Source organism: Myotis lucifugus, unplaced genomic scaffold (genome assembly GCF_000147115.1).
Source record: "Myotis lucifugus unplaced genomic scaffold, Myoluc2.0 scaffold_5, whole genome shotgun sequence".
In the NCBI taxonomy this organism is placed as follows: domain Eukaryota; kingdom Metazoa; phylum Chordata; class Mammalia; order Chiroptera; family Vespertilionidae; genus Myotis; species Myotis lucifugus.
Window position 1 is genome coordinate 15,032,947 of NW_005871053.1, and position 27,365 is coordinate 15,060,311.

General features: G+C 38.1%; 1 protein-coding gene across 2 annotated transcripts in view; it reads right to left on the reverse strand.

Moving 5' to 3' along the window:
• Positions 1 to 27,365, reverse strand: part of LOC102418508 (sodium channel protein type 2 subunit alpha) — a 93,285-nt gene that overhangs the window by 53,631 nt on the left and 12,289 nt on the right. Inside the window, exons 4-14 of one of the 2 annotated variants that reach the window (XM_006083188.3) lie at positions 26,395 to 26,484; positions 25,519 to 25,647; positions 24,860 to 24,951; positions 23,696 to 23,968; positions 21,392 to 21,455; positions 19,841 to 19,982; positions 19,496 to 19,702; positions 17,875 to 18,162; positions 14,683 to 15,030; positions 10,641 to 10,773; positions 6,155 to 6,393 (exon numbers count right to left, since the gene is read on the reverse strand). In XM_006083188.3, the coding sequence (XP_006083250.1) occupies positions 6,155 to 6,393; positions 10,641 to 10,773; positions 14,683 to 15,030; positions 17,875 to 18,162; positions 19,496 to 19,702; positions 19,841 to 19,982; positions 21,392 to 21,455; positions 23,696 to 23,968; positions 24,860 to 24,951; positions 25,519 to 25,647; positions 26,395 to 26,484 (2,005 nt within the window). Of the gene's footprint in view, positions 1 to 6,154; positions 6,394 to 10,640; positions 10,774 to 14,682; positions 15,031 to 17,874; positions 18,163 to 19,495; positions 19,703 to 19,840; positions 19,983 to 21,391; positions 21,456 to 23,695; positions 23,969 to 24,859; positions 24,952 to 25,046; positions 25,139 to 25,518; positions 25,648 to 26,394; positions 26,485 to 27,365 lie in introns of both variants that reach the window. The other variant, XM_006083189.3, reaches the window with a different exon arrangement.

Genomic DNA, 27,365 nt, shown 5'->3' on the forward strand with positions numbered 1-27,365 from the left:
TTGATTTCTATCGTGTGAGTTCCCAGGAACCCAGGGCACTGGTTAAACATCCAGTGAGATTTTCATTTTAGAATTTGTACTTTTCAGTTCTAAAATGATTGCTTTTTATAGTTTTCATTTTTATATTTATACTAATAAAAGAGTAATATGCTAATTAGTCTGGGAAACCTTCTGGAGACCTTCCAGATGTCCTTCTGAACAAAGCTGGGGGCTTGGCCAGCCTGCAAACGGCCCTTAGCCCCTTGCCCAGGCCCACTCTGCCCCCAGCAGGGACCCTCACCCCAATGGGGGTGTGGCCAGCCTGCAAACAGCCCTCAGCCCCTCGCCCAGGCCAGCCATGTCCCTTAGTGGGGACCCTCACCTTGATGGGGGTGTGGCAAGCCTACAAATGGCCATCAGCCCCTCGCCCAGGCCAGCCACGTCCCCCAGCAGGGACCCCCACCCCAAAGAGTGTGTGGCCAGCTTAAAAACGGCCCTCAGCCCCTTGCCCAGGCAGGCACCGCCCCCAGTGGGGACCCATACCCCGATGGGGGCGTGGCCAGCCTGCAAACCACCCCAGGCTCCTTGCCCAGGCTGGCTCTGCCCCCTAAGGGGACCCCTACCCTGATACGGGACCCCCTTCAGGGCAGACCAGCCGGCCCCCACCTGTGAACCAGGCCTCTATCTATGCTAATAAAAGGGTAATATGCTAATTAAACCAGAAGACCTTCTGGGAGACCTTCCAGATGTCCTTCCAGACAAAGCCATGGTGGCGGGGCCAAGGCAGAGGTGGTTAGGGGCGATCAGGCCAGGAGAGGAGGGCAGTTGGGTGTGATAAGGTCGGTGGGGGGGGGGCAGTTGGGGGTGAGCAGGCTGGCAGGGGTGGCCAGTTGGAGGCGAGCAGGCCAGCAGTGTGGGGCAGTTGGGGGCAAACAGGCCAGCAGTGGGAGGCATTTGGGGGCAATCAGTCCGGCAGGAGGGACCAGTTGGGGGTGAGAAGGCTGGCGGGGGGGTAGCTGGGGGTGTGCAGGCTGGCAGGCAGAGTGGTTAGGGGCAATCAGGCAGGCAGGCAGGTGAGCAGTTAGGAGCCAGCAGTCCTGGATTGCGAGAGGGATGTCCGACTGCCGGTTTAGGCCTGAGGGGCAGTCAGACATCCCCCAAGGGATCCCAGATTGGAGAGGGTGCAGGCGGGGCTGAGGGACAACCCCCCTGTACAAATTTCCTGCACTGGGCCACTAGTGTTTATATAAACATATATGTTTATATATGTTCTGATTTTTGATTCAATTATTTTCCATTGAAGAGTATTGATATTTTTCTAGCAGGCAGTTTAATTATAGGTTGGCCACCTGAAACTTACAGTACCTTGGTTTTATATTTAATTGGGGTGGGGTTGCTTTGGTTTACTCTTTGTTCTAGTTAATACTTCTGGTTCTCTGACATAATTTTTACTCCTAAAGTGTAGCCATCTGGGGTTTCAAAGTAGTTGTCCAATTTGTCCAATTTCTTTTCTTGGTTTGCTTCAAATTCCCAACTTTGTTGGCAAGTATTCTCTTCTAATTTTTTATTTTTCATTTTTTTTGGAACAGTTTGTGAAGAACTGGCATTAATTTTTTTTAATTTAGATTTTAGAGAGAGAAAAAGAAACATTGATTGGCTGCCTTCTGTACACACCCTGATGGGGATGGAACCCACAATCTGGGTATGTGCCCTGAATGGGAATCAAACCCAAGACCCTTCAGTGTATAAGACAACATTCCAACTAACTGAGCCACACTAGCCAGGGCTTGGTGCTAATTCTTAAAACATTCGGTAGAATTAACCAGTAAAATTATTTTGGCCTAGGCTTGCCTTTGTGGGACTATTATTTTTAAATTACTAATTCAATTTGTACTTGTTATAGGCTTTTTCAGATTTTCTGTTTCTTCTTGGGTCAGTTTCAATAGTTTGTTACTTTCTAGGGATTTTTCCATTTTATCAAGGTTATCTAATTTGTTGGCATACAATTGTTTGTATTATTCTTTATATTCCTTTTTATTTCTGTAAGGTTTATAGTGAGATTCCCTCTTCCTTCTTCATTCCCACTTTTATTGATTTAAGTCTTTTATTTTTGTACTAAGGCCCGGTGCATGAAATTCGTGCATGGGGGTGTCCCTCAGCCCAGCCTGCACCCTCTCCAATCCAGGAGCCCTCAGGGGATGTCCACAGGGATCAGGCTTAAACTAGCAGTCAGACATGCCTCTAGCAATCCTGGACTGCTGGCTCCTAACCACTTGCCTGCCAGCCTGCCTGATTGCCCCTAACCACCTCTGCCTCCCTGATCATCCCTAACTGCCTCTGCCTCGGCCCTGCACCTGGGACCCAGGCTTCCCTCCCTCTGGCCGGCCACAGGCACCCAGGACCCAGGCCGGCTTCCCCCAGGCAAGCTGCAGCCACAAGGGACTGTAGGCAGGTGGCTTCACCCAGGTCAACTGCAGGCGCTTAGGACCGCGGGGCGGGCAGCTTTTCTCCATCTCCCGGGCCGCAGGCGCTGGCACCTGGGACCGCGGGCAGCTTTGCCTGGGCCCAGCTTTGTCAGGAAGGACGTCTGGAAGGTCATCTGAAAGATGTCCAGTCTAATTAGCATACTACCCTTTTATTAGTATAGATGTCTAGCTAAAGACTTGTCTTTTCTGTCAATCTTTTCAAAGAATCAACTTTTGAGTTTCTTGATTTTTTCTAGTTTTCCTATTCTCTATTTCATTCATTTTCACTCTTTATTATTTCTTTTCTTCTGCTAGCATGGTGTTTAGTTTCTGCTTCTTTTTTTAGTTTCTTAAAGGGTAAGGATAGATTATGGATTGTTTCTGAATATCCACCATCACAATCCATAATCTATTCTTATCACCCACACACACCTTTTTTTTTCTTCTTTAAACCACTGGTTGCTTAGGAGTATGTTTTTCAATTTCCACATATTTGTAAATTTTCCAAATTTATTTCTGTTACTGATTTCTGATTTCATTCTGTTTTTGTCAGAAAATGTACTTTATATGATTTCTATCTTTTTTAAGTTCAAAAAGGCTTGTCTTATGACTTAAAATATAGCTTACCCTGGGTTATGTTCCATATGAACTTGAGGCGAATGTGTATCTTGTCTCTCTATATTTCACTACTCCATGATTCACCTCAAATACAAATTTACCTTCTTTAACACATAAGACTAGTCCCACCTATGAATTGTCCATTTGTTACTATGTCTTCCTAGCAACTACTTTCTCTTTTTCTGGTAATAACAGACCTACTTTTTTTCTTCATAATTCATTTTATTTACTCTGTCTTCAGTGATAAGACAGGGTTGTTGTTTTACCAAATAGGCATGCTAACCCTAGAATCAGAGTCACCACTGGCTTAGAAATGGTCATGTAACTCCAACCCAGGCAATGATAACCAACTCTTAGGCTTTTGTTAAAATTATTAGCTAGGAAGTACTAATAGGACCTATGTTGGTAGGATAAAGGTTGTGTAGAACATTGCCATCAATAGAATACCCAGTCATAGATGAACAAAACATACTGGGAAGAATTAGGGCAGGAAGCTGACTCCCAATAACATTGACTGAGAACTTGAATCTAGCCAGGTTAAAATATGGATCTATGCCCAAATTGACTTTACTTACTTGAATTAATGAATTCTCTTTATTTTTGCTTAAGCCCACTTGAGTTGTTTCTAAATACCCACCTCCACAAAGCTTTCTTTCATCTCTTGCTCATACTTCAGAGATATTGTTGAAGAGATTCTTATGTAGATGACAATTTGCAAGAGGTAATGTTATTGTCCTTCCCTCCTCTAAAGGTCTGTGATTGTTGGCGATAGCTTACAATATTCTCTGAAATAGCTTTCACAGTCTGTGATACAGTGTTCACACCTTCCACCACTATGTCAGTTTCTCATGGGTACAGTTTCCCAAGTGGTAAAATGCAGACAATCACAGTATCTACCTTAGGACTAAATTTGTGGGAACCTAGAGAGAAGGATTTTATGTAAACCATTTGGCATGGTGCCTAATAATACAAGTGGTCAGCATATATTAACTTTATCATTGGATCAGTGAAGACCAGTCTGGACTATAATAAAAAACACAGTGGTTACTTCAGATCCTAAAAACATTGTACACTATACTTTAGAATATATTATTTAATATCTGTATACAACCTGTTTATCTGTTCATATATCAAGTGGAAAATGCACAAGAACTTAATAAGCCTCTTATATTTTTATATAAATTTATTCCTTTTGTTTGTCTGTAAAGACCACCTAACTTTCATTTCTATCACTCTATCATGTAGCCAGAGTAAAAATATATGCAAAAATCATCATTTATAAATTCCTAATTTTATAGAAGAAATTTAAATTGAAATAATAACCACTATATGATGTTTCCTACCACAAAGAATCCACCTTAATCCTATATAATAAAAGCCTACTATGCAAATCGATGGAAGGGCAGAATGACAGGTGACTATGGAGTGCACTGACCACAAGGGGAAGACGCTCAATGCAGGAGCTGCCCCCTGGTGGTCAGTGCGCTCCCACAGGGGGAGTGCTGCTCAGCCAGAGGCCAGGCTCATGGCAGCGCTAAGGAGCAGCGCTAAGGAGCAACAAGCAGTGGGCAGTAAGGAGCGAGGTCCAGGCTGAGGGACCCTGCCCCCACCCCCAGTGCATAAATTTCATGCACCGAGCCTCAAGGGTATTTATAAGTGATAAAATTACTTGACTTGGCATATTTTATAATTTGTTTGGCAAAGTATATATGTCCTAAAAATCTATTCTAAATACTTGGAAAAATACATCAGGATTTTTAAAAAATCATAGCTCAATGTCCTTCATAATTCATAATCATCTTTCTAATGAACTAGTAGCTTGGTGCACGAAATTTGTGCACATTAAAAGGGAATTAATTGCCCTAACTGGTTTGGCTCAGTGGATAGAGCATCGGCCTGCAGACTCAAGGGTCCCGGGTTCCATTCCAGTCAAGGGCATGTACCTTGGTTGCGGGCACATCCCCAGTGGGGAGTGTGCATGAGGCAGCTGATCGATGTTTCTCTCTCATCGATGTTTCTAACTCTCTATCCCTCTCCCTTCCTCTCTGTAAAAAATCAATAAAATATATTTTTTAAGGGAATTAATTAGCAAACTGTCCACCTGTCGATTCCATGAGGAAAGGGGCTCCCTCCTCCCTCCTGTCAGAGTCCGGGGTACAGGAGAATGGGGTTCCTAGCTGGCAGGCCACTGACAGCAAGCTATCCAACAGCGGATTCTGTTAACAATGGGGCTCCCTCCTTTCTACTGTCAGGGTCTGGTTTGAAGGTCGGCCATGCCCCCTGTTGGGCCAGACCCAGAGTTCTACCACACTGTGGCCTCCACCTCAGCAACCCAGGACTGACTGCTGCTGGGCACTCCTGGTGCTCTGAGGGTGGGTTCTTCCCTCAGGCCACATGGGAAACAGCTGGGGAGGGCGCATCCCTTGGCAAAATGACCCAGGATTCAGTGGGTCCACACTCTGAGGGCAGGTTCCTGCCTTAAACCCTGCCCTCACCAGAAACAGCTCCAGGAAACAGCTCGGGGGAGGGCACAGCCGTTGCTAAGAAACCCCTGCAGGACTGACTTCTTTCCGTTTGGTCGAGTTTCTGGCTCGATGTTACACCCAAACAGCTCTGGGAAACAGCTCGGGGAGGGCGCAGCCCTTGGCAAAGCGACCCAGGATTCAGTGGGTCCACACTCCGAGGGCGGGTTTCTGCCTCAAACCCCTCCCTTGCCGGAAACAGCTCTGGGAAACAGCTAGGGGGAGGGCGCAGCCGTTGCCAAGACAACCCCTGCAGAACTGACTTCCTTCTGCTTGGTCGCGATTCTGATGGTCGTGATGAACAACACCCTTGTTTTTTATATAAGTAGATGAGCAACTTAAATTTAATTCTAAATCAAATTGTACATAAAATCTTTGAATTTTTCGCACTCCTTCATTTGGTGATATATTTTTGTTATTTATAAAGGGAAGCTAAACTTTTTCTGTCCAGGTATACTCAGCCAATAAATTCATATTTAATTTGAGAGTTGATATTCATCAAGTGTGAGGGTAAAATTCATTATGTCAATCATTAAGTCCATTGAAAGAGGTACCCTCAGTGAGCCTTACCAGGTTGCCGACTGACAGCACACTGCTGAACTGCTCCGTCATGGGATAGTGCTCCATGGCCATGAAGAGTGTATTTAAGACAATGCAGATGGTGATGGCCAGGTCAACAAATGGGTCCATCACAACCAGGTTGACGAGATGTTTCACTTTTAACCAGGGTTTACAGCAGTCCCAAATCAAACACAGGTTAGCAAATTTATACCAACACGGTGGGCATTTCTGCCTGGATTCTTCAAGTTCTGGAAGAAAAAATTTAGACTACTCATGAAAACTGCTTACTTTCTATTAAGCAGCCTTTGGTTTAAATTGAAAGTGATATTGGAAAAAAAATCTAAAGTTATTAAATGTGTTAATCTGATGATGGAGCAGGAAAACACTTATAATGGATTAGTTGTCATAGAAGGTACGGGCACAGAAAAGCTAGTAAACTTTCCAAATTCTTCTTGGCTAAGCAGAGTTTCCATGATTCTATCTGCAATATTAAACTGTCTGATATTTATCTTCAAAGCTATGAGAAATTATTAGGTGGGACTTGTATTAAGGATACTGAAAACTCATCCATGTTCCAGATAGAGCAAGATACACATATATTATCAAAGAATTACTCTCAAGAGATGTCCATAAAACCTTTATCAGTCATGCGGAATCTCAGTTTCTTGGATTACATATGTTTTGTGGGTCTTTCAATAAAATAGTTTTGTCAGTATCACCAGTCTTAGTAAAAAAGTTTCTAATTAAGCTTATTAGATACAGGCTATATATTAAGCTCTACAAGATTTGTTTTCTTAATTTAATTAGAGGGTATGAAAGAAGAGGAAATATCAACTCTAAGAAACTGGATCTTCACTATATAATAAATCCATGTTTCACAAAGTGGAAAAATGTAGAATTCATAAATTTTATTATATAGTTTTTATATTAAAATGTATAACTATTATACAAACCTATGATATAAAATTTCATGTTAAAATATGTTTATTTTTAAGTACTTTCTTTTCAAAAAGGACTTTAACTAAATAATGGGAAAAAGAGTTCAGAAATGCACAGGTTTTTAAGATGATACTCACAATACTGAAACTTGGTAAATATTGGAAAATAATTTTAGAAAGTTAGAAGTGGGAAATGATCTATTCCCTTCCTTTGGTAGGATGATCTCTTAATCAACTCTTCAGTGGAAACAGTATGCAGAACTTGTTTTCTGACAAAATCATTGTTGCATACCCTACTACCTGCTCTATTAAATGAGACCATCTCTTCTTAGTAGAGAGAAAGATTCTGTTTTCATTTGTGGCATCATTGACTCTGGTAAGACACTTTGGTATTACTACTGTGCCAACTGGAATATCCCTCTAAACTTGGTATAGTTTATTAGGAACTAAACTTTGTAAGGGAAGAAACAGATATGAAATAAACAATCACAACCACAGGTAATGATTTTTGTCCTGCTGATAAACATTCACTACTAACCAATGCTATAAAGTTTACCACTTCCCTAAAATAAATTAATTTCTTGGTGTGTTTTTTTTAACAGAATTCCATTAGCAGTGGATTCTTCAACTGTCTTTTTAGGTATTGAAATTCTTCCAGTGCACAGTTTGTTTATATTTCTTTTAACATGCAATTTTGTAAGCAATAAAGAATAGCTGAGTTGTAAATCAGAGGAAAAATATAAATATAATTATTATACACTATTTTGTAGTTATTTTTAAGATTCCCAAATAACCTTATGGTTATGCTGGAGATTAAAATATATTATCATTTACAGTAAATCACAAAAAAGAAACAAAGAAATCTCTTTGTGTACAGTCAGAGCAAGTCAGAGCAAATTTTTTTAAATGCTACCTGTCATTTATTAGATAAACAGAAGCAAACAGTAATTGTGCACTAAAAAAAGAAATAAATCAGAGACAAGTTCAAAAGTGGAAATTCAGCCGGTATTATTCATCTCGACTCCAGGAAAAAGTGTAGCAAAGCTGTTAAGATCTAAAGTAAAATTGTTCAATTATTCATGCCAAAAGAGGGAGAGTTTTCTATTTTGAAACAACAAAGCATTCAGGAGAGAACTACAGCCATCTCTCCATTATTCCTGTGTGAGTTATCCACACTGAGAATCATCGACAGCCCAGTTGAGACTTCTGCTCAATTCCTCAGGTGCTCCTAACTCACCCTCCCACTATCCCTCCCAAGGCTGTGACCAGGAGGCATTTCTATATGGCTTGGGATTTTGAAAAAGTGGAAAGGCAATTCATTTTTGCTCCTCTCCTATAGTTTCATGAACTAATAAGCTATTCATTACCCTGGACAATGGAGACTTGGCTGTAATTCAAAAGAAGGAAAACAAAAGTTGCCAGCCCAATCAACAAGCTGCTTCATAAAAAGGGAAAGTAAACTAAATCATAATTACACTTAGAAGAAAAGAACACGAAATAAACAGATTATGTCCTCCTAAGAAACCTTCCCTCCATTATTAGGAACAACAACAAAAGAGGCTATATAGAAAAGACAGCTCTGGTATACATAGGCATGCTAAGGATTGCTAACAACAAGCTTGGATCAATGCCACATTCAAGGTGTTTAGAAATCATTGAATAAAATGTAAGCTTTTTATTCTATACAGCCAATGAAAAACGAATAAAACTTAGACATTGTCTTTCACAAGAAAACACCATAAAGTCAAAAGCTCTGCAGATATTAAAACCAAACACTCAGTGTCCTGCTTCCTCAGTTACACTTATTTCCAGGACATCCTTTCCCCCTAAGTGGCCCCATGAGACACATTCCCATGGAGGGTGATCTGGGTGCACTCATTTTGAACCCTGTATCTGAATTAGTGGACAAGTTCGATCTTGTGGTGGATTGATGTTTTCTAAGTAATTTCTTACGTTAGCTCAAACTTAATGCTATCAGAAGTGCAAAGTAGGACTGTTGGTTTAGACTTACCCTGTCTCCTTCTCTGCTTCTTGCGTTAGGGAGCAGACATGCTGCTGACATCGGTAGCAGAACCACTGGCAGCTTCCTCTCAGTGGTTTTGCTATGGCAAGGAGCAGAAGACCAGAGAATCTTCAAAAGATTTACCTGGAGGGACAGGGAGGAGCAAGCTACTGGCAGCTGGGGGAGAAGAGGGAGTGCAAGCTAACGCAGGTGAGGTTGGGGGAGAATGGACTGAGTTTAATATTCCATAGAAATCAGTGAAAAGATTTCTGATACTGCATTAGGACATTACGAAAATTGGGTGTTGTAATGCTGACATGTCTGTGATCTAAATTGCCATCTGCACTCTGAGTTTCTTCTGGCTGTGACTTTTAGGTTTTTGGTACTGCTGTTAGTATCATGGGGTTTTTCCATTCAGACTGAAAAGTACTTATTCCAAGAGCCTATTGAATAATAAGTGAAACTATAACTAAAGATAAAGTCATGTGCACAACGTGTGCTCTCTCCCCTCCCTCTCTCATTCTTCTCTCATTCTTTATCTGTTTTTTCCTTTGACACATCTACACACACACACACACACACACACACACACACACACACACACATCTGGGGAGGGTGGAAAGGGCTGGATTATAAAAGAGAAAAGGAGAAAAGGGGAAAGGGGGATAAGGGAAGAGGATAGAATATATTTTATATGAAAGTATTTTCCAAATACTTGAAGTAGATATTCCAGTTCACTTACAGTATAGAAAGGCACAAACTTGTAAATGAACAAAAACAACAAAAACAAAACAATGAAGAATAATATTTATTGACTGACTTCTACATGCCAGGTACACAGGTGCTTCATATATGATGCCCCATTTAATCCTTATAACAACCTTATGCCTAAACATCATTATCCACATTTTATTGATGAAGAAACTAAAGTTTAGAGTCATAAACTAACACACTTAATACATGGCAGAACCAAGAACTGGTCACAGATCAAGTTGTCCACAAAATCTTTACTTTGGCTTCAGCAGAACCAGATTTCTAAACAATATGTTAACTACTCAGACATAATCTGCAGAGAAGGCTAATATAGTACTCTGGTCAGAGAGAGGCAAAAGTAGATTTATAAAAATTTGAAAACTTTGCTTCAAAGGGATTTATATCAAACCCTGATTTACAGTTTTCATTTACATTTCTGGTTAAATCAGAGGATTTTATAACCTGTTTCTCAAGCAGTTAATGCATTTCAAATGGATTAGCATCATTCTAAAAATAAGCATTTATCATTACACTCCTTTCAGTGTCATGTGCACAACACATTTCAATGATTCAGTATTTATTCTATGAAAGTAGTATTCCAAGTATACCTGCAGTTTGCAGTAGCTTCCTGGAGGCTAAATATAAAAATCTGTAATAGATGGAGGAATATATGTGTAGCAAAAGACATAATGATGATGTGGTATTAAGTCAGAAAGAATTTTCTTGGAATTTATGGACTTATTTTTTTTTCATCATTAACAAAGCACCACCAAGTAGCTATGCTGTAAGACCTTTGACATACCTTCCATGGTGTTGGTCAAAATACTTGCTAAACTCATTGCTCTTTGCCTTGCTGTAGGATCTTCCAAAAAATCCATGGAAACGTGATAAGAACTGGACCGTCTCTTCCTTATTTCTGTTTCAGTAGTCGTCCCCTAAAAATAAAATTTTAGATGAAATTATTATTCCTAAGGGCAGCAAAATTAAAAGCATTCCCATCACTTTTGCTACCTAACTAACTATTCACCATGCTTTCTCAGATGTGAACAGCTCATTAAGACATTGCTGAATCACCATTCTTGGGAAGTGTTTGAAAGTCCATCAGAGTCTCAGTTTTAAGGAATGCCTGGGTTTATCAAAATGGACATTTCTATTTCCCCCATTTTGGAGCTTTGGGCTGGAAGAACCATGCATACAATTGGATAGATACCTTTTTCGTATTTAATTCCACCTAGAACTTCAGACTGAAACATATGGTTCCTTGAATTACTCTCAGATTGAGTTATTAGATCTTTATAGACATATATTCATGTGATTTAGTGTAAAAAAAGAATTTTTAAGTTTCCCTAATATGTATCAATAATAGTTTCCTTAAAATGTGAATTCCACTGTAAAATGCTTATCCTATATAATAAAAAGCTAATATGCAAATCGACCGAACAGTGAAACGACCAGTCACTATGATACACACTGACCACCAGGGGACAGATGCTCAATGCAGGAGCTGCCCCCTGGTGGTCATTGCGCTCCCACAAGGGGAATTCCGCTCAGCCACGGCTAGTGAGTGCAGCGGCAGTGGCAGGAGCCTCTCCTGCCTCTGCAGAAGCTCTAAAGATGTCCGACAGTGGGCCTAAGCCATCAGTCGGACGTCCCCTGAGGGCTCCCAGACTGCAAGAGGTCACAGGCCGGGCTGAGTGACCCCCCAAGTGCATGAATTTTGTGCACTGGACTTCTAGTGTTAATTATAAACAGACTAGAGGCCTGATGCATGAAATTCATGCAAGAGTAGGCCTTACTTCCCCCGGCTGCTGGCACCGGCTTCCCTCTGGCACCTGGGACCCAGGCTTCCCTCATAGCCTCGACTTCATCCAGAAGGTCGTCCAGAAGGACGTCCAGTCTAATTAGCATGTCACACTTTTATTATTATATATAATATTTTCTAACATCCTTAATAATAAAGCTATTAGAACTAATCTACAACATTTTTACATTTACAAAAAAGACTCCATCCCCAAAACACCACATCCTTGGCATTGAAACTGTAGTTTAAGGCAGTAACACCAATTGGGGAGGGGAATGTCTTTGATTTCTAAGAATGGTATGATAATTTGGTACTTTTCTATTACAAAATAAGCTCACCAAAATTTCAACATGGGCAGAAATTTATTCCTACTTTAGAAGACCAAAAAATGAAGTTAAGTATCACAGAAAAAAAAAAGGGTAAAACAAGCATTTCAAATGCAGGTCTGAATGCCAATAATAAATAAGAAATCACTTTTAGTTCTCTAAAAATTTCCCTTATTTCTAAAATAACAATGTAAGTCATATTCATCTACTTTGACCTTATTGGGATATGAGTAACATTATTTTTAATCAACATACACATGTCTAATACATATATATTCAAAAACAAAGTTTCTACTCAATTTATACAGTTGACATGATGGTGATAAATATCCATGCAGGTCACCATACAATTAATTTTACAGCCAAAGGGGAGAAAAATGAATGAGAAAATAAATAACCCCTCTCTGAAACTAAAGCTCTTTAAATCAAAATGTTGCCGCTCAAAATTTAAAATATTTTGCCTGGTCAGAGAAAGGCAAAATTTTTAAAGAAAAAAAAATAGTGTTGCATAAAGGTCATATAGTTCCTTCTCCTCCATACAGAACTATATTGTGCAATAATCCCAGATTTGTCTAATTTTTAACGATGGATTCCAACACTTCTAATGATGTTACTGAGGGAATTCTTTAAGTTAAATTGTTTATGTTGAATTTATGTGTAAAGTTCAAGATATTGTGTACTCTGGAGGGTGTCATTTGCCTGCAGCTGTTTATGTTCTATTCTCATTTCCTCTCTGCAGCCTCTCAAAGCCAAGTTCTTCTGTCTGCACCTTCAGCTCAGGCTGCACCACAGTGCCTTGCCTCTCAGACACTGACTGACTGTGGGATTGAAGAATGGACATGAGGGAACTGGAAAAAAAGGGATCACACTAAGCTTTGTTTCAAACTGGCCGCAATTTGCCTTCAGAGATTTAGTCCATTCTTTCTGACAGGACAGGAGTTTTATGGTACATTGCTGATAAATGCTACTTTCTGACAGACTGACACTTTCTGTGCATGTATGCAGTAAAGCTGTGCACTTGTTTTTGTTGCCTCAATTAACAAGATCAGTGATACTCATACCTTATTATGTGTAAGAACCATGTGGGATGCTTTTCAAGGGAGAAGATTCCCTGACCTTGTTCTCCTCGATGTTTTGGTCTGAATAAGTCTGGATTAACTCAGGGATCTCCATTTTTTTCTTTAAACCACTTTATTGAAGACCAATTGAAATGTAAAAAGCTGTATATATTGAATGTATACAACTTGATGAGTTTAGGGATAGTATACAACCTGAACTATCACCACCATCAAGGCCATAATCATTTCCATCACTTTCCAAAGTTTCCTCCCACTGTCTTTATTGTTGCTGTTTTTGTTTGTTTGTTTTTTGTGGTAAAAACACACACACACCATTAGATCATACTTTTAGCAAAATTTCAGTGTATAATATACTATTGTTAATTCTAGGCACCATGCTATATACTAGATGTCCAGAACGTATTTATCTTACAAAACTGAATTTCTGTACCCTTTGACCATCAGACTCATAGAAGCAGAGAGGAGAATGGTGGTTGCCAGGTGTGGGGGGAGCGGAAATGAGAAATCTCCATTTTTAAGAAGCATCTCAGGAATTCTGATATAAGTAGTCTGAGGGTGAAGTATATTTTGAGAGATACTGGGTTAAACTGAAACTGTTTCCTTCTCCACTTCTTCTTTTCCATTTAAGAAAGTTAAAAGTATTCAATGGGAGGCAATATTTCAATATGGATACAAAGTCCGTTCAGTAGCCAGCATACCTGGGGTCAAATCTTAGCTCCACTGTACACAGGCCTCAATTTCATCCTCTGTAAAATGGGGATCATATTAGTAACTATATAAAGAATTTTTGTGAGGATTAAAGGAATTAGCACATGTGAAGTGTTCTGGACAGTGTCTGGTATATAGTTAGCCATGATTATTTTTAAAGGGAAGTTTGAATTCTTCCTGGTTCCTTCAGTACAAAGTTCTACTTTTTCATGATTTGACTTGACTCCAGGATACTTGGACATTTATCACCGAGAAAGTGGTGGAAAGAGGCCATGAGGAAAAAAGTGAAGAAGATCAATGGCTATTTCTATAACGCAAAGTAAGAAGCTCCTCTCTTAGGTGACTAAAGGCTCACTCCATATGATCTCAAGCCTAAAGAGCTTGTCTAACTATAACAAATGGAATTGTGTAAAAATTAATAATGCAAAGATTTTACTATAATTCAGCAAACTATAAAATACAATCAAATGACATTGCTAGAATATTTTTATATTGGCAAATGAAATCTTATTTAATAACAAAGTTATGTTTTACAAAGGAAATGTCAATAACATATCCCTATAAATGTCTGGTATTTAATTGAAACTCTTTTCCCTAGGCCTTTGAAATACAGACTCAGGCCCGGCTGGCATAGCTCAGTGGTTGAGCATCAACCTATGAATCAGGAAGTCACAATTTGATTCCTGGTCAGGGCTCAGTCCCAGTGTGGGGCATGAAGGAGGCAACCGATCAATGATTCTCTCTCATCATTGATGTTTCTATCGCTCTCTCCCTCTCCTTTCCTCTCTGAAATCAAATATCTATATCTATATCTATATCTATATCTCTATCTCTATCTATCTATCTATCTATCTATCTATCTATCTATCTATCTATCGAAATACTCCAGCCTACTCCCTTCCCAACAGATGCTGTTTTCATGGGCCTCACCTCTGGCAGAAGTTGTCCAGCAGGAGAGGTGAGAGCTGAAGGGCCCCCCACTAGGGAGACCACTCCGTTGCAATCAACTGCGCTGTGCATCTTCCCATTCATGGGCAGAATGGGGAGCACCCTGGAGGCACGGCTGGCCTGGCTGACGTTGCTATGGCGCCGCTCCCCATGTCTGTGTGGTACAAACAGAGAGTCTCTTCTGCTGTCGTTGTCTTCAAACGTGCTGTGCTCGTCATCAGCAAAGTCATTCTCGGAGCCAATATCCTTTGCTCGGCCTCTGAAGCTGAAAAGGCTTGCTCTACTGTTGCGTCTTGGAGAGAAAAGGGAGCCACGGATGCTCAGTAAAGACTATGGGCAACAAGAGGGGAGACAGAAAACAGATGAACAGAAGTAAAAGCTGGCATCCTGAGCAATATGAGACTGGGTTCCTTGTTTCAGAATTGTTGACCTACATACAGATAAGTCCTTAGACAGGGGGAACCAAAGGCTCCTGCTGTAATTGCTGGGGGTCTGGAACTCTCTATTAGGTTCACCTCTTTAATTTTTCTTTCCCTTTTCTCCTTTCCTTCCTTTTTCATTTTCTGCCTTTTTTTTAACTTTATCCATGCCTTAAGATAGTCACAAGTACCCCTCAGCATTGTTTAGTCCCAAAATTGGCACCCAAAAGTGAAATTTTTGCTAGACTTCTCTCTAGAACAGCGGTTCTCAACTTGTGGGGCGAGATCCCTTTGGCGGTCGAACGACCCTTTCACAGGGTTCGTCTAAGACCATCCTGCATATCAGATATTTACATTACGATTCATAACAGTAGCAACATTACAGTTATGAAGTAGCAACAAAAATAATTTTATGGTTGGGTCACAACATGAGGAACTGTATTTAAAGGGCCAGAAGGTTGAGAACCACTGCTCTAGAAGCTCATCTGATTTAATAATCCAATGGAAAGCAACTAAATACACACCTACTTTTAGACCTTTCAAAGCCAAAAATAAGGGCTCACTAGTGACCACACCCTGATGCAGCTCTTACCACAGAGGAAAATAAAATTCATGCTAGTAGGTCTGTTTAATTATAGCACAAGGAGATGCTTCCTCCCTGCTCTTTGCATATTTTATAATGTCTTCATGAATAAGATTAAACAAATCAAGCTGAAAGGACTGTATGACTCATTCCCTGATTTTCACTCTTCTTAAGCAAGCTGAAGAGCACCATATTTACAAAAACCTGGTTTTCACTAGGTATCTGGTCACAGTCATTTAACAATTGTCTAAGTGCCTACATTGTCTCTGCCATTGTGCAGTTTACCTTGATTCTTTAGCTCAGCAGCATTGAGTGCAATGAATCACTTCCTGTTTATTTCTAGTGTACTTTTATAATTTTCTTGTAGTGAACATTTATTTTTGCTTGTCCAATATCTATTTCTTCTTCTTCTGTTGTCAGTATCCTGATTATCTTTGAAAATAAGCCTCAGGAAAAACCGTAACCCAGGCATAGCCAATGGGTATATTCTGTTCCCCCGGACGTAGAGAATGGATTAAAGATGGTCCATTGACAGCCACCTCTTTCTGTTATAATTGTTGGACAAGAGGTGCATTTTAAATTAGGGTTGGTAAAAATCTATAATAATAAAAGCATAATATGCTAATTAGACCAGACAGCCGAATGACCTTCCAGATGTCCTTCCGGACAAAGCCGGGGCTGCGAGGGCCGAGCCCCTTGCATGAATTTTGTGCATCAGGCCTCTAGTATTGATTATACGTGTAGAGCTGCAGGAGGCATCTTGCCACTATATTGGAAGAACCTGGACTGAGATCTGGAGAAGACAGTACTGAAAAATGTTATATCTGTGAGCAAAATTTGAAGAAAGGAGGAAGACAAATGCCAGGTTATTTCACTGACATGTGGAATCTAAAAAACAAAATACACGAAAAAGCAGAACAAAAACAGACTCATAGGTATAGAGAACATTTTGATGGTTGCCAGAAAGGATGGGGATTGAGAGGATGGGTGGAAAAGGGCAAGGGATTAAGAGGTACAAATTGGTAATTACAGAATAGTTACGGGAATGTAAAGTTCAGAATAAAGAATATAGTCAATAATTTTACAATAAATATATATGGTGTCAGATGGGTACTAGATTTTTTATCAGGTGATTGGTTTCTAAGTTATATAAATGTCTAATCATAGGGTTGTATACCTGAAATTAACATAATATTGTATGTGAACTGTAACTGAAAAAAAATCCACTCTTCAAATGAAGTTTGCACGTGGATGGAAACAACTGCACAGATGGTCTGAGAGAGTCCCCAATTCACCACTGGGAACCTTCCACTCAGAAAACCCACGTTTCATTGAGCTCAGGCCTAGTAGCTAAGAAGAGATGGGAAACATCTGCTGATAATTCCTCATGTGGAAAGTTGCCACAAGATGTTTGAGTCTTTAATGAAACCTCAAAACTACAAGCCTTCTCATGCCCAGTGGAATCTATGCTCTAAAAATGCTTTCCTGGGATCCCAAATTTGTGTGGAAGAAAAAGGGACTCTATGGAAAGGAACCTCACAGGATGATCTGGTCATAAATTCCTAACAGGGAAGGTCATGGTGCGTAGTCACACCCCATGCATATAACTGCTTTGATAAAAGGTATGTCTTTGCCTTAAGCAAGCCCTGTGCATTGTTTCTGTGCATTTAGGTTAACACACTTTTGAAATGGCTCCCTTCGGCCCCCTCTTCCCAGTACCGGATCATCCTTTCAGATCCCTCCTTCTAAATCGTGATAGCACAGAGCGTAAACTTAATTAATTTATAATCTGATCCCCCACCTTGCTTTCTCCCACCTTCATGTGATCTTCCTTACGTTCCCTCCTTAATTCAAATGCACAAGAGAAATTGCAAAACTGTTATTCTCGGGAGCATGTGAGATCCTGCTTCCCCCCATGTGTCCTCAGTTTGGCTCAAACAAACTCTTACAAAAGAATTCTCTGCTGGTTTGAACGTTTCTTACATCAACGGTTGTAAAATTCACAAATTCTCTGAGGTCATAATCACAACACTTGAGGATCATGACCATTCTGAAAGCATTGTGCCATCCAAGGGGGCGGGGGGGAGGCAGTTTTATCTCTGCCAAACCCTGGCATATCTTTACAAGATCGTTTGTAATGAAAATGCACTTTATGTCATCTCATATTTTTACCTGGTGTGGAGAAGAAAACCTCTTTTCATATGTCAGCCTGCTTCCTTCTAAGGAAAAACGGAACCCTTTTCTTCGAATGCTGTCTTCAGATTCAGACTTGCAGACTCTGTCTTCCTTCTCTTCTTCTCCAGATTGTTCTTTCTGTTTCTTTTTCTTCCTTCTGTTTTTCAGCTCTTTTTCACTCTTGGAGCTCAACTTGGATGCTACTGAAGAACTCTCTGAGAAAACTCCTAACCCGCCTGCTCCACTGAAGTCTCTGGATTCAGCAGATGTTGCTGCAACTGCTGCCTAGAAGGGCACAGAGTACACGTTAGTTGCACACAAACTTTGGGGAATATCTCCCCATGTTACTGTTTAACTTACCTTTAGTATCATTCTGGGACATATTTTGGAAAATAATATATTGCCATCAAACCAATTAAAGAATTAAAGTGAACAGACCCGTGGAAGATGAAACATGTGACTGATGAAAACCTCATACTATACTTTCTGATTCTCTAATAATAGGAACAAGGCACGTGAATGCCATAGCAATATTTTTTTCTGATTTAAATAGTATCTTAAGGAGCAACGATTTTAAGAATTAAAGTTTCCTGTTTTAACCTGATCCATCACACTTTCGTTTGACAACGATTTTTAAGGCCAGTCTAAATCACTGCATTTAATTCAGTCAAGTATTGTATTGTTTTATTTTAATGAACTCCTCCCCTCTTTGACTAAATTAAGTATTGCACTAAGAAATGCACAACAAAAACATATTACAGATTATATACAAGGAAATCCCAGACCATGTCATCTGAATGAATTTATACATTACAATAGCAGTTTCCTGGAAAGATGCAATGTTCATTGTTGTTGCTGCTACCCCAGTATGTTTTTATTTATCTCACCTTTATTCTGTATTCAGTGTTAAAAGAGAACTATACCCAAGGTCCAAGAAAAGCCAGAAATAGGCAATTAAGTTAGTTAATGTCATTAAGTCAAGCAAATATAATTAGGGAAATTCTTGCCTTTTTTGGAAGCTTCATCAAGTACAAATTAAAGGATTTATGGGGAGAAGGCAGAGGATGTAGCAATTTACTATGTTCACACAGCAGTGTTTCCCTTATGCAGTCCACAAACTTGCATTTAAATACTCTTCAAATGGAAAATAAATATTAAATAGGTATCTGTCTTTCCAGACTCTAGAAAATAATCTTCCCAGTTTGACTCCGGTTTCCTGACCTTTCCCATGTTTAGTGACACTAATGAAGAAGCAGCTATAACTGAATTCCTCTTCAGAAGCTTAAGGAAAGACTTTGATTGAAGGCATGTTAGTCTAATTACTTAGTGAGTTTGAACAAATGAGGGGTCACAAGGGAGAGAAAGATGTCAATAAGGCAACTATAAATCTCCACATTTTGATGTCATTAGTATTGACAGTAATTTTCAAAATAAAATAATAATCTCCTAATAACCAAACAGGCTTCTAGCACTTACCAAGCACACATGACATGTTTCAAATATCAATGTAACCACTGCTGATTTTGTTTCTCTTCACTTCATGCCACTTGACTTCACTGGTTGGGATAGAGAATTGAGATTAACAAACACAAAAGAGCTCAATGTTTGCTAACTATACCTGAGCTTCTTCTTGTTGTTTTCTTAGCTGTTCAAGCATCTGCTGAAATTCAGCCTCTTTCTGCTCTGCCTCTTCCATGGTGGCCTGATTCTGTTCCTCATAGGCCATGGCCACCACAGCCAGGATCAAATTTATCAGGTAGAAGGAGCCCAAGAAGATGACCAGCACAAAAAAGATCATGTATGTTTTCCCAGCAGCACGCAGTGTCTACGAAATGGAAGAGATATTTTATTAAAAATGATATGGGATGTTACGAGCTCACACTCTACGTAATAAAGTATTCTACAGCAGTTCTGATCTCAGTATTTCATGCTTCTCAGAAGAGTCATTTTTTTCTGTTCTCACCAGTTGATAAAGGTTTTCCCAGAAGTCTTGTGTCATAAGACGAAATAAGGACAGGAAGGCCCAGCTAAAGGTGTCAAAGCTCGTGTAGCCATAGTTGGGGTTGCGACCAGCCTTCACACAGATGTATCCTTCCGGGCACTGGCTGAAATTAGGTTCAAGCGAAGAGAGGAAGTCAGTAGCTGCCAGTCTGCTGGCTGTCTTTCTGGACTGACAGATGCCAATGCCTATTTTATACAACACTAAGGAAAGCAGATTTCTCTCACTTTACCCAGCACTTAACTCAGCACCCTTGGATGGATTTACATAATAACAGAATCTGCTAAGTTTATTTGTGAATTCCTATGTGATTCACCATTGCCATTGTTATATTTATCACATCTCCATTTATCAAAGCAATCATGTTATGATTAATATCTCTGGGGACTTGTGGACATAAAGAGAAAAAGAAGTCTACAGAGACAAAATAAACACTCACTGAAAATATCTAGAGGCAGAAATGTGTGTGTGAGAAAAGGAGTGAGGAAAAGGTTGGTGGGGAGAGGTTGAGAGGAGGAAATGGCTCTGCATAGTGAAGATGTCATATGACTCACATGACCTTGATGATCAAGCTGACCTGGGCTCTTCATTGTGCCTGATGTTTCTGGGCTGCATGATCGGGGGCAGGTTTCCTAACCTGGCTCAGCTTTGGGCACTTCATATATAAGAAGGGCCTAATGACAGAACCCGCCTTACAAATGGACAGGCATTGAATAGGATAGTGTATGTATAGCATTCAGTACAGTACAGACAAGGAATTCAAGGCAGTCTGTTTTACTGATCCCTGGGATCTGAAAATAAAGGCAGTGCAATCTTTATCATATGAGTCAAACGCAAAGTCTGCAACCATTGAGAGTTTTGCTACAGGTATCAGTTACTAATGTCCACAATATCATGTCCCATAGAAAGAACAATGAAAAGTTCTTATTGAGTGCGATAGTAGCTGTACATTCACTAACCCATTTAATTCTTTACAGTCACCCTCCTATTACACCCCTTTATTACCTAAGGAAACTATAAGGCAAGGAGAAGTGCCTTTATATGTTAGAGTCAGGGTTTGAATCCATGCAAACTTGCCAGTCTATGCTCTTTACCACTTTGCTAAAATAATCTGGGACATACACTCACCATGCCTCAGGTAATGACTTTATCTTCAGATATTGTACCCTTTAAGTTATGGAGACCATATTAGCATAGTAGATAAAATATCACACTTATAAAAGTACATACTTTTAAATTCTATTAACTTAAGCTTCTATTAACTGCTTTTCTATTTTTCATCGAACTAATTTGGAAGGTCACCTGCTATTTAGTATGGAAAAGTAATTGCTGCATATGAGTGTGTGAAAGAAGTGAGAATCTACACTTATCCCAGCTATTTTGAGAGTCAGCGTGAAGTTGAATTTATGGAGAGTTTTGAATGAGGAGAGAACAGGGGCAAGGTGGGTGGGAGGTGGCAGATTATTGAGGTGGATAGAGCAGGTGGACTGAAACTCAATATGAAATATCACTTACCCTGCATCTGAGCTGTTGCCACAAAGCAGAGCATCATTTTGCCCTTCCAAGAAATAAAAGTGACCTATTTAAAGAGTGAGGAATAGAAAGAATCATTAAAAAGCCCTCAAAGCATTTCTGTCATTCTGCCTAGATAATAAAGCTTACAATGTTTCAACTATAACAAAATAAATAAAATAATAAATATGTATATGACAATGAAAATATTTTAATAATAATTGAATACTAAAATATATCAAAATATAACATTGTAAATTAAACAAATGTTAAAAAATCTGTTTTTAAAAAATTTGCAGGGAATAATTATGCTAAGATTCTCATATCAGAATTTACTCTAAATATAAACCCAAATTATTTGAGGTACTTCAAAAAGAGCTGCCAAATTAAGGCTGTGTTCTTGGCAAAAAAAAAGAAAGAGAGAGACGGGGGAGGGAGAGAGAGGTAAGCTTTGTTGCTTCTAAATGTTTTCATGCAAATAAAATTTTACTTTACAAATACGTTTTGCCTGGACTCCAAACAGATACAGATATTTTTCTCCCACCCATTTTAAGTTAATTTCCTTTGAAAAGTGGGCTTAGAAATTTGCTCTTTCTATGATACTGTAAATAAGTGTTTTACTTTGTATTTTGGCTTGATTACTATCTTTCAAATGACCAAAATAAACTTCTTTCTCTGGAGATATACATTTTCTAAATATATCTAGCTCTTATTCTTATGGAACACCTTACATATAACTTCAATAAATTGCAAAGATGATCTCAAAAAACATACACATACATAAACAGAAGTATTTATATACTTACATATAAACACACACATGCACCCATTAAAACACACACACATACACAAATAACGAACAAAAACTTATTATGATTGTTTTTAGGAATACTTAGTCCGTATTCAAGAAATATCATAATATATTATGCAGGAAAATATGGGTCACTGTTTTTCAAACAAAACAACAAAAAAGTCTTAATCCTTACCTCACAACATATATTAAAAACTAATTCTATATTTTTAAAGATTTATAAACAAGTCCATTAATCTGATATAAAGGACATATGGGGTTTTTAATGTAGAATATGGAGGTGGCTGCTTTACATGTAGACTACCTAAGTGAATTTTTATTATCTCCAAATCAAAATTTTTTTCTAAACTAAAATATAGAAAAGGATTTAAAAATTTAATGGTACCATTGCCAAAAATATCATAATCCCTTGGGCATCAAAAACAAGTAATAAGATGAAAAAGAAGCTGGATAATATATTTGCCAAAAATGTTAATATTCTTGATAAAATAAGAGTGCATATGAATTTTGTAAATATACTATCACCTGATGGAATAATGGGTAAAAATATCAAAAGATAATTCACATTATATAAAATATGATACTAATAAACGTATCTTTTAAATTCTACTGCATAAATAGTTAGGAACAAGAGGATACACTTATCCTTCTATCAAAAGATTTTAAATATGGTAATAACAATATTAGTGAGTGGTCTGATCTCTCTGAAGAGCAATTTGACAATGTCTCCATAGCCTTAATCTGGTCGTATTCTTGAACCAAAAATATTCCATTAATGAAAATCCACCTGAAGGAAACAATTAGAGATAGAGGAAATATTTATGTGCAAAGATTATCATTGTGCTATTATTATATCAATAAATGGAAAACCTGACAAATAATAAAATAATTTGTTTTATTTATTCAGTTATCCAATGAATCTTAATCTCCCCATTATAATCTTCATAAGAACATTAAAATATTATTAATACATTATTAATGTTAAAATATTAATATAGTGTGAGAAAGGATAACATTTCATATGGTTCTAAAAACCATAAAGGTTTTAGAATTAGTGTGCCAGTGGAGTTTTAATAATCAAGGGATCAATGGAAATTGTTTAGCTAATTGTACATGGAGAGGATGAGACTTTAAAACCAAATGATGGAGGGGATGGCTTCAATGGTAAGAAATTATATTTCAGCAGTAATTCAAACTACTAATTTATTTAAGATGATTAAAAACCTCTGATCCGTGCCTACCAAATAAACACAGCTTAATGTGGTATTGCTTTCAACACTGATTTAGGAAAAGATAACACACATTCAAATGATAACTTTTACCATGTTGATTGACAGATAAGAAAAAAGATATCTAATTTCTGCCTCACATGTACCGATCTATCTTAAATTGATCTGGTCATTTGTTTCACATAAAAATTGAGGCAATTTCCATTATGTGTATTTTTTAATAATTAAATGACTAAACAACTTCATGGATAAAAGAGTATAGCTTACTTTCATCCTCAATATAGTCATCCCAGTTAAAGGTGCTCACTGTCCTATTGAAAGCGGTACCGTTCCCATCCAATGAATAATTAAAGAAGGAAGTGATGTTTATTTCAAAGGAAGAATTATCTGGGGGCCATTGCAAACATTTATTCCGCAGGTTGCCCATAAACAGCTGTAGTCCTATTAATGCAAACACGCTCAGACAGAACACAGTCAGGATCATGACGTCAGAGAGCTTCTTCACCGACTGGATCAGGGCCCCCACGATGGTCTTCAGGCCTGAAAATAAAATCGGAGGGGGAAATTTAAATGTACTATTTAACAGCTACTTGACTGACAAAAACATCATGAGCTTGTCCTGGAAAATAAAGATGTCATGCAGAATGCCAAGAATATTACTTTAATGTTTGTGATTGAATAACATTTTCATGAAAAGCCTGCTAGCTGGTGAAAATGAATGGAAGCAGAACTTGTATGTTCATTAGAAAACTGAATGGAAATGAACCAAAGTGTATTTCCAAACACTCCTTAGAGCAGAAAAATGATTTTGCTATTCATGCTTAAACATTAACCTTGTGTAAATAGTTTGCTTTTATTTGCAGATGTCTTACTCCCTTACCTCTTAGTGATTTTTGAAAAAAAAATCTATATGAATAGAGTAGTAATAAACCTTTAAATGACTAAATTATGAGGTTATATTTTTGCGAATTCTATAAGCTTTAGTATGGGTTAAAAAAGGAAGACATCTGAAAACTGAGCCTCATGCAACACTCATGCTATCCCTTGCTCTTTCATTTGCCTGCAGGTAAGAAAATTACCAGTTTTTGACCTAAGTGGTTCAATTTGCATCAGTTCGAATTTCTCATAGTTTAGCTTCTATGCGGAAAGCTTGATGTTATAGGATGCAGACCATGTAGCCTGTTACTGCAAATGCCTCATGCAAAAACTTGTTAAACTCAAAGGCTGATTTAGAACAGTTTTAAAGAAAGCAACTAGTAAAAGCAAAGAATCAAGTCCATCCAAAATATGGTGTGTGATTCTTGCTTTATTACAGATTTACCAGTATTTGCAATAGGTGACAAGCAATAAGGCTTATGCACAAATGCAGCTAAACTCAGCCAATGCACCAATGCAGCTAAACTCAGCCTCGGTGTTTAACCCAGCTCTCACCTGGAATGACTGAAATTGTTTTCAATGCTCGGAGAACTCTGAATGTTCTCAACGCTGAGACATTACCCAGGTCCACAAACTCTGTCACATATCTGCAGTAGGGAGTTCACACACAAACACAATGACAAAACACAAGAAACAGTTGGAGATATAAGGGGCCTACCACCTTATACCAGTTTCTTCTTACCTGGGATTACAGAAATAGTTTTCAAAGCTCTCAAGACTCTGAAAGTTCGAAGAGCTGAAACATTGCCTAGGTTTACAAATTCTGTTATATACCTGTAGAATTAAATCAGAGTTATTCAGAATTTAGGGAAATCTAAGTCTATGTTGGTCTTACATCAAGACCTTTTCAACTTCAATGAGTGTTGCCATTAGATTTCCCAATTAAGAGAAAAATGGCATTGTCATCAATCATCTCTGTTACTTGGGAAACTACTATTTTACAGTGTTAATTGAAACCAAAACCATATAATTAAATATGATAGCCCTTAATTTCTCCAAAGTACATAATTTAATTGGAAGAAAAATATTCTGAATTCGCATGATAACTATGAAAAATGTTTGATCTGACAAGGGAAGCCGCCAAGGACAAATACAGTGTAGGCTTCCATCAATGATTTATTCTTCCAGCTTGGAAAATGTATTAAAATACTTACGCAAAAGTAATGACTGTGAAATCCAACCAATTCCATGGGTCCCGTAGAAATGTGAAATCTTCTAAACAAAAGCCCCTTGCAAGTATTTTTACAAGTGATTCAAAAGTATAAATTCCTGTAAAGGTGTACCTGAGAAAAAATAGCCAAGCCCACATTAAAGATATAGTAGTGATTTACATGTACATATCTCAAAAGGGACTTACACAACACAAGTTAGAGGCTTCTATATGGGTCTATGTCTGTCTCCCTAAAATGTAGAGTGTAGGTAAGATTTAAGGCAGGAAAAAATATTACATTTTGAAAGACATTCTCTTTGATTGTAACTAAATAAACACTGTACTTGCTACATCAATTTGAAGGCCAAATAATAAGATTCTGTATGAAGATATTATATAATAAACTGGCATTTGGTCTGATTGAAGCAATTAGGTAATAATCCAAGAAATGAATGAAGCATTGGTGTTCAATAAAATATGCATTATTAAGATACATGAAATATATACTAATAAAACATAGAAAGGTAATAGCCATGAGAAAATGAATATACAGTCTAGGTATAATTATATAGGTATAAAATTTATTATTGAATATTAGTAATCACTGATCTTCAAAAGTGTGAGACTCACAAGGAAGATAAAGGGCTACAAATATTGGCTGTCAGACCAGTTCAATAATTTGAGCTACTGAGTGAACCACCACTGCAAACTTGGTCCTAGAGGAAGTTATTGCTTGAAATGAACTTGAGTCATTGTCACTAACATAATTGGAGGAGCCAGTATGATTTGTTAAGGAAGCTGAAGTCTCAAGCTGTTCAATGCACAGTTTGAAATACAAAAGGATGAGAATATTGAGAGAGAGATTTAATTTTCTACTTACTCCACATTCTTTGTCCAGTCTGGAGGATTACTCATTGTCATAAATACACAGTTGGTAAGAATGGTGCACATAATGAGCACATTGAATAAAGTAGAATATCGTCAAGGAAGACAAAGTTCAATGGAAAATCTCACTTTCATGCATTACCATGTCTTTCACTACCATGAAGTTTAGAACTTTTAAGACCTTATGCTTTTATTATTGAAGTTTGTTCTTTCTATTTCTGTCATTCAACAACCCCATAGCTAGGCCATGCCGCGTCAAGTCATTAACTATTTTGAGGCTACTGTGGTGCTTTTTAGTAATTAAAAAGATTGAATGCAAAGCAATGGGTTCATTAGCAAATAATTCAACAATTTAACGTTTTTCAATGACAGACCCGACTCACTCAACCACTGCTGCATGATCAGCATGTATGTAAATCATGACAAAAAAATTCAGAATCCAAGTAATTAATTAAATGCATTGTATCTCCATTCTAAGGGTCACTCTAGTGGAATGTCTTTAATAAGATCATTTCTAAGTGGAGTATATAATATACTGTAATTGGTTATAATATTCTGAACAGCAAGAGAAAATGGGTGATATCAGTTTTGGCATTTCTTGGATTTGTAACTGCGGCCAAATTGCTTGTTAATTTTTCTGAGCCTTGGTTCACTTCACCATAAAAGTAAGAAAAAGTAACTATTTTACAGGATTTCTGTGAGGATCTAATTATTTAAAATATGTTAAAGCTATTACACTTAATGTGTTTGATATATAGTAAATGCTCAATAAATTGCTTTTCTAACTTCCTGAATTGTAAATAACATTACTCATAAAAAATGTCTACTTTGCTTCACTCTACCCTTACTTTGCTTTTGTAGACAGAGCCAATGATCTTCAGTTTCCTGAAAAATAACAAAACTCGTTAAGAAAATATTTGGTAATCAGATAATGAAATTACTTTCTTTTATATTTAATAAAAAGCA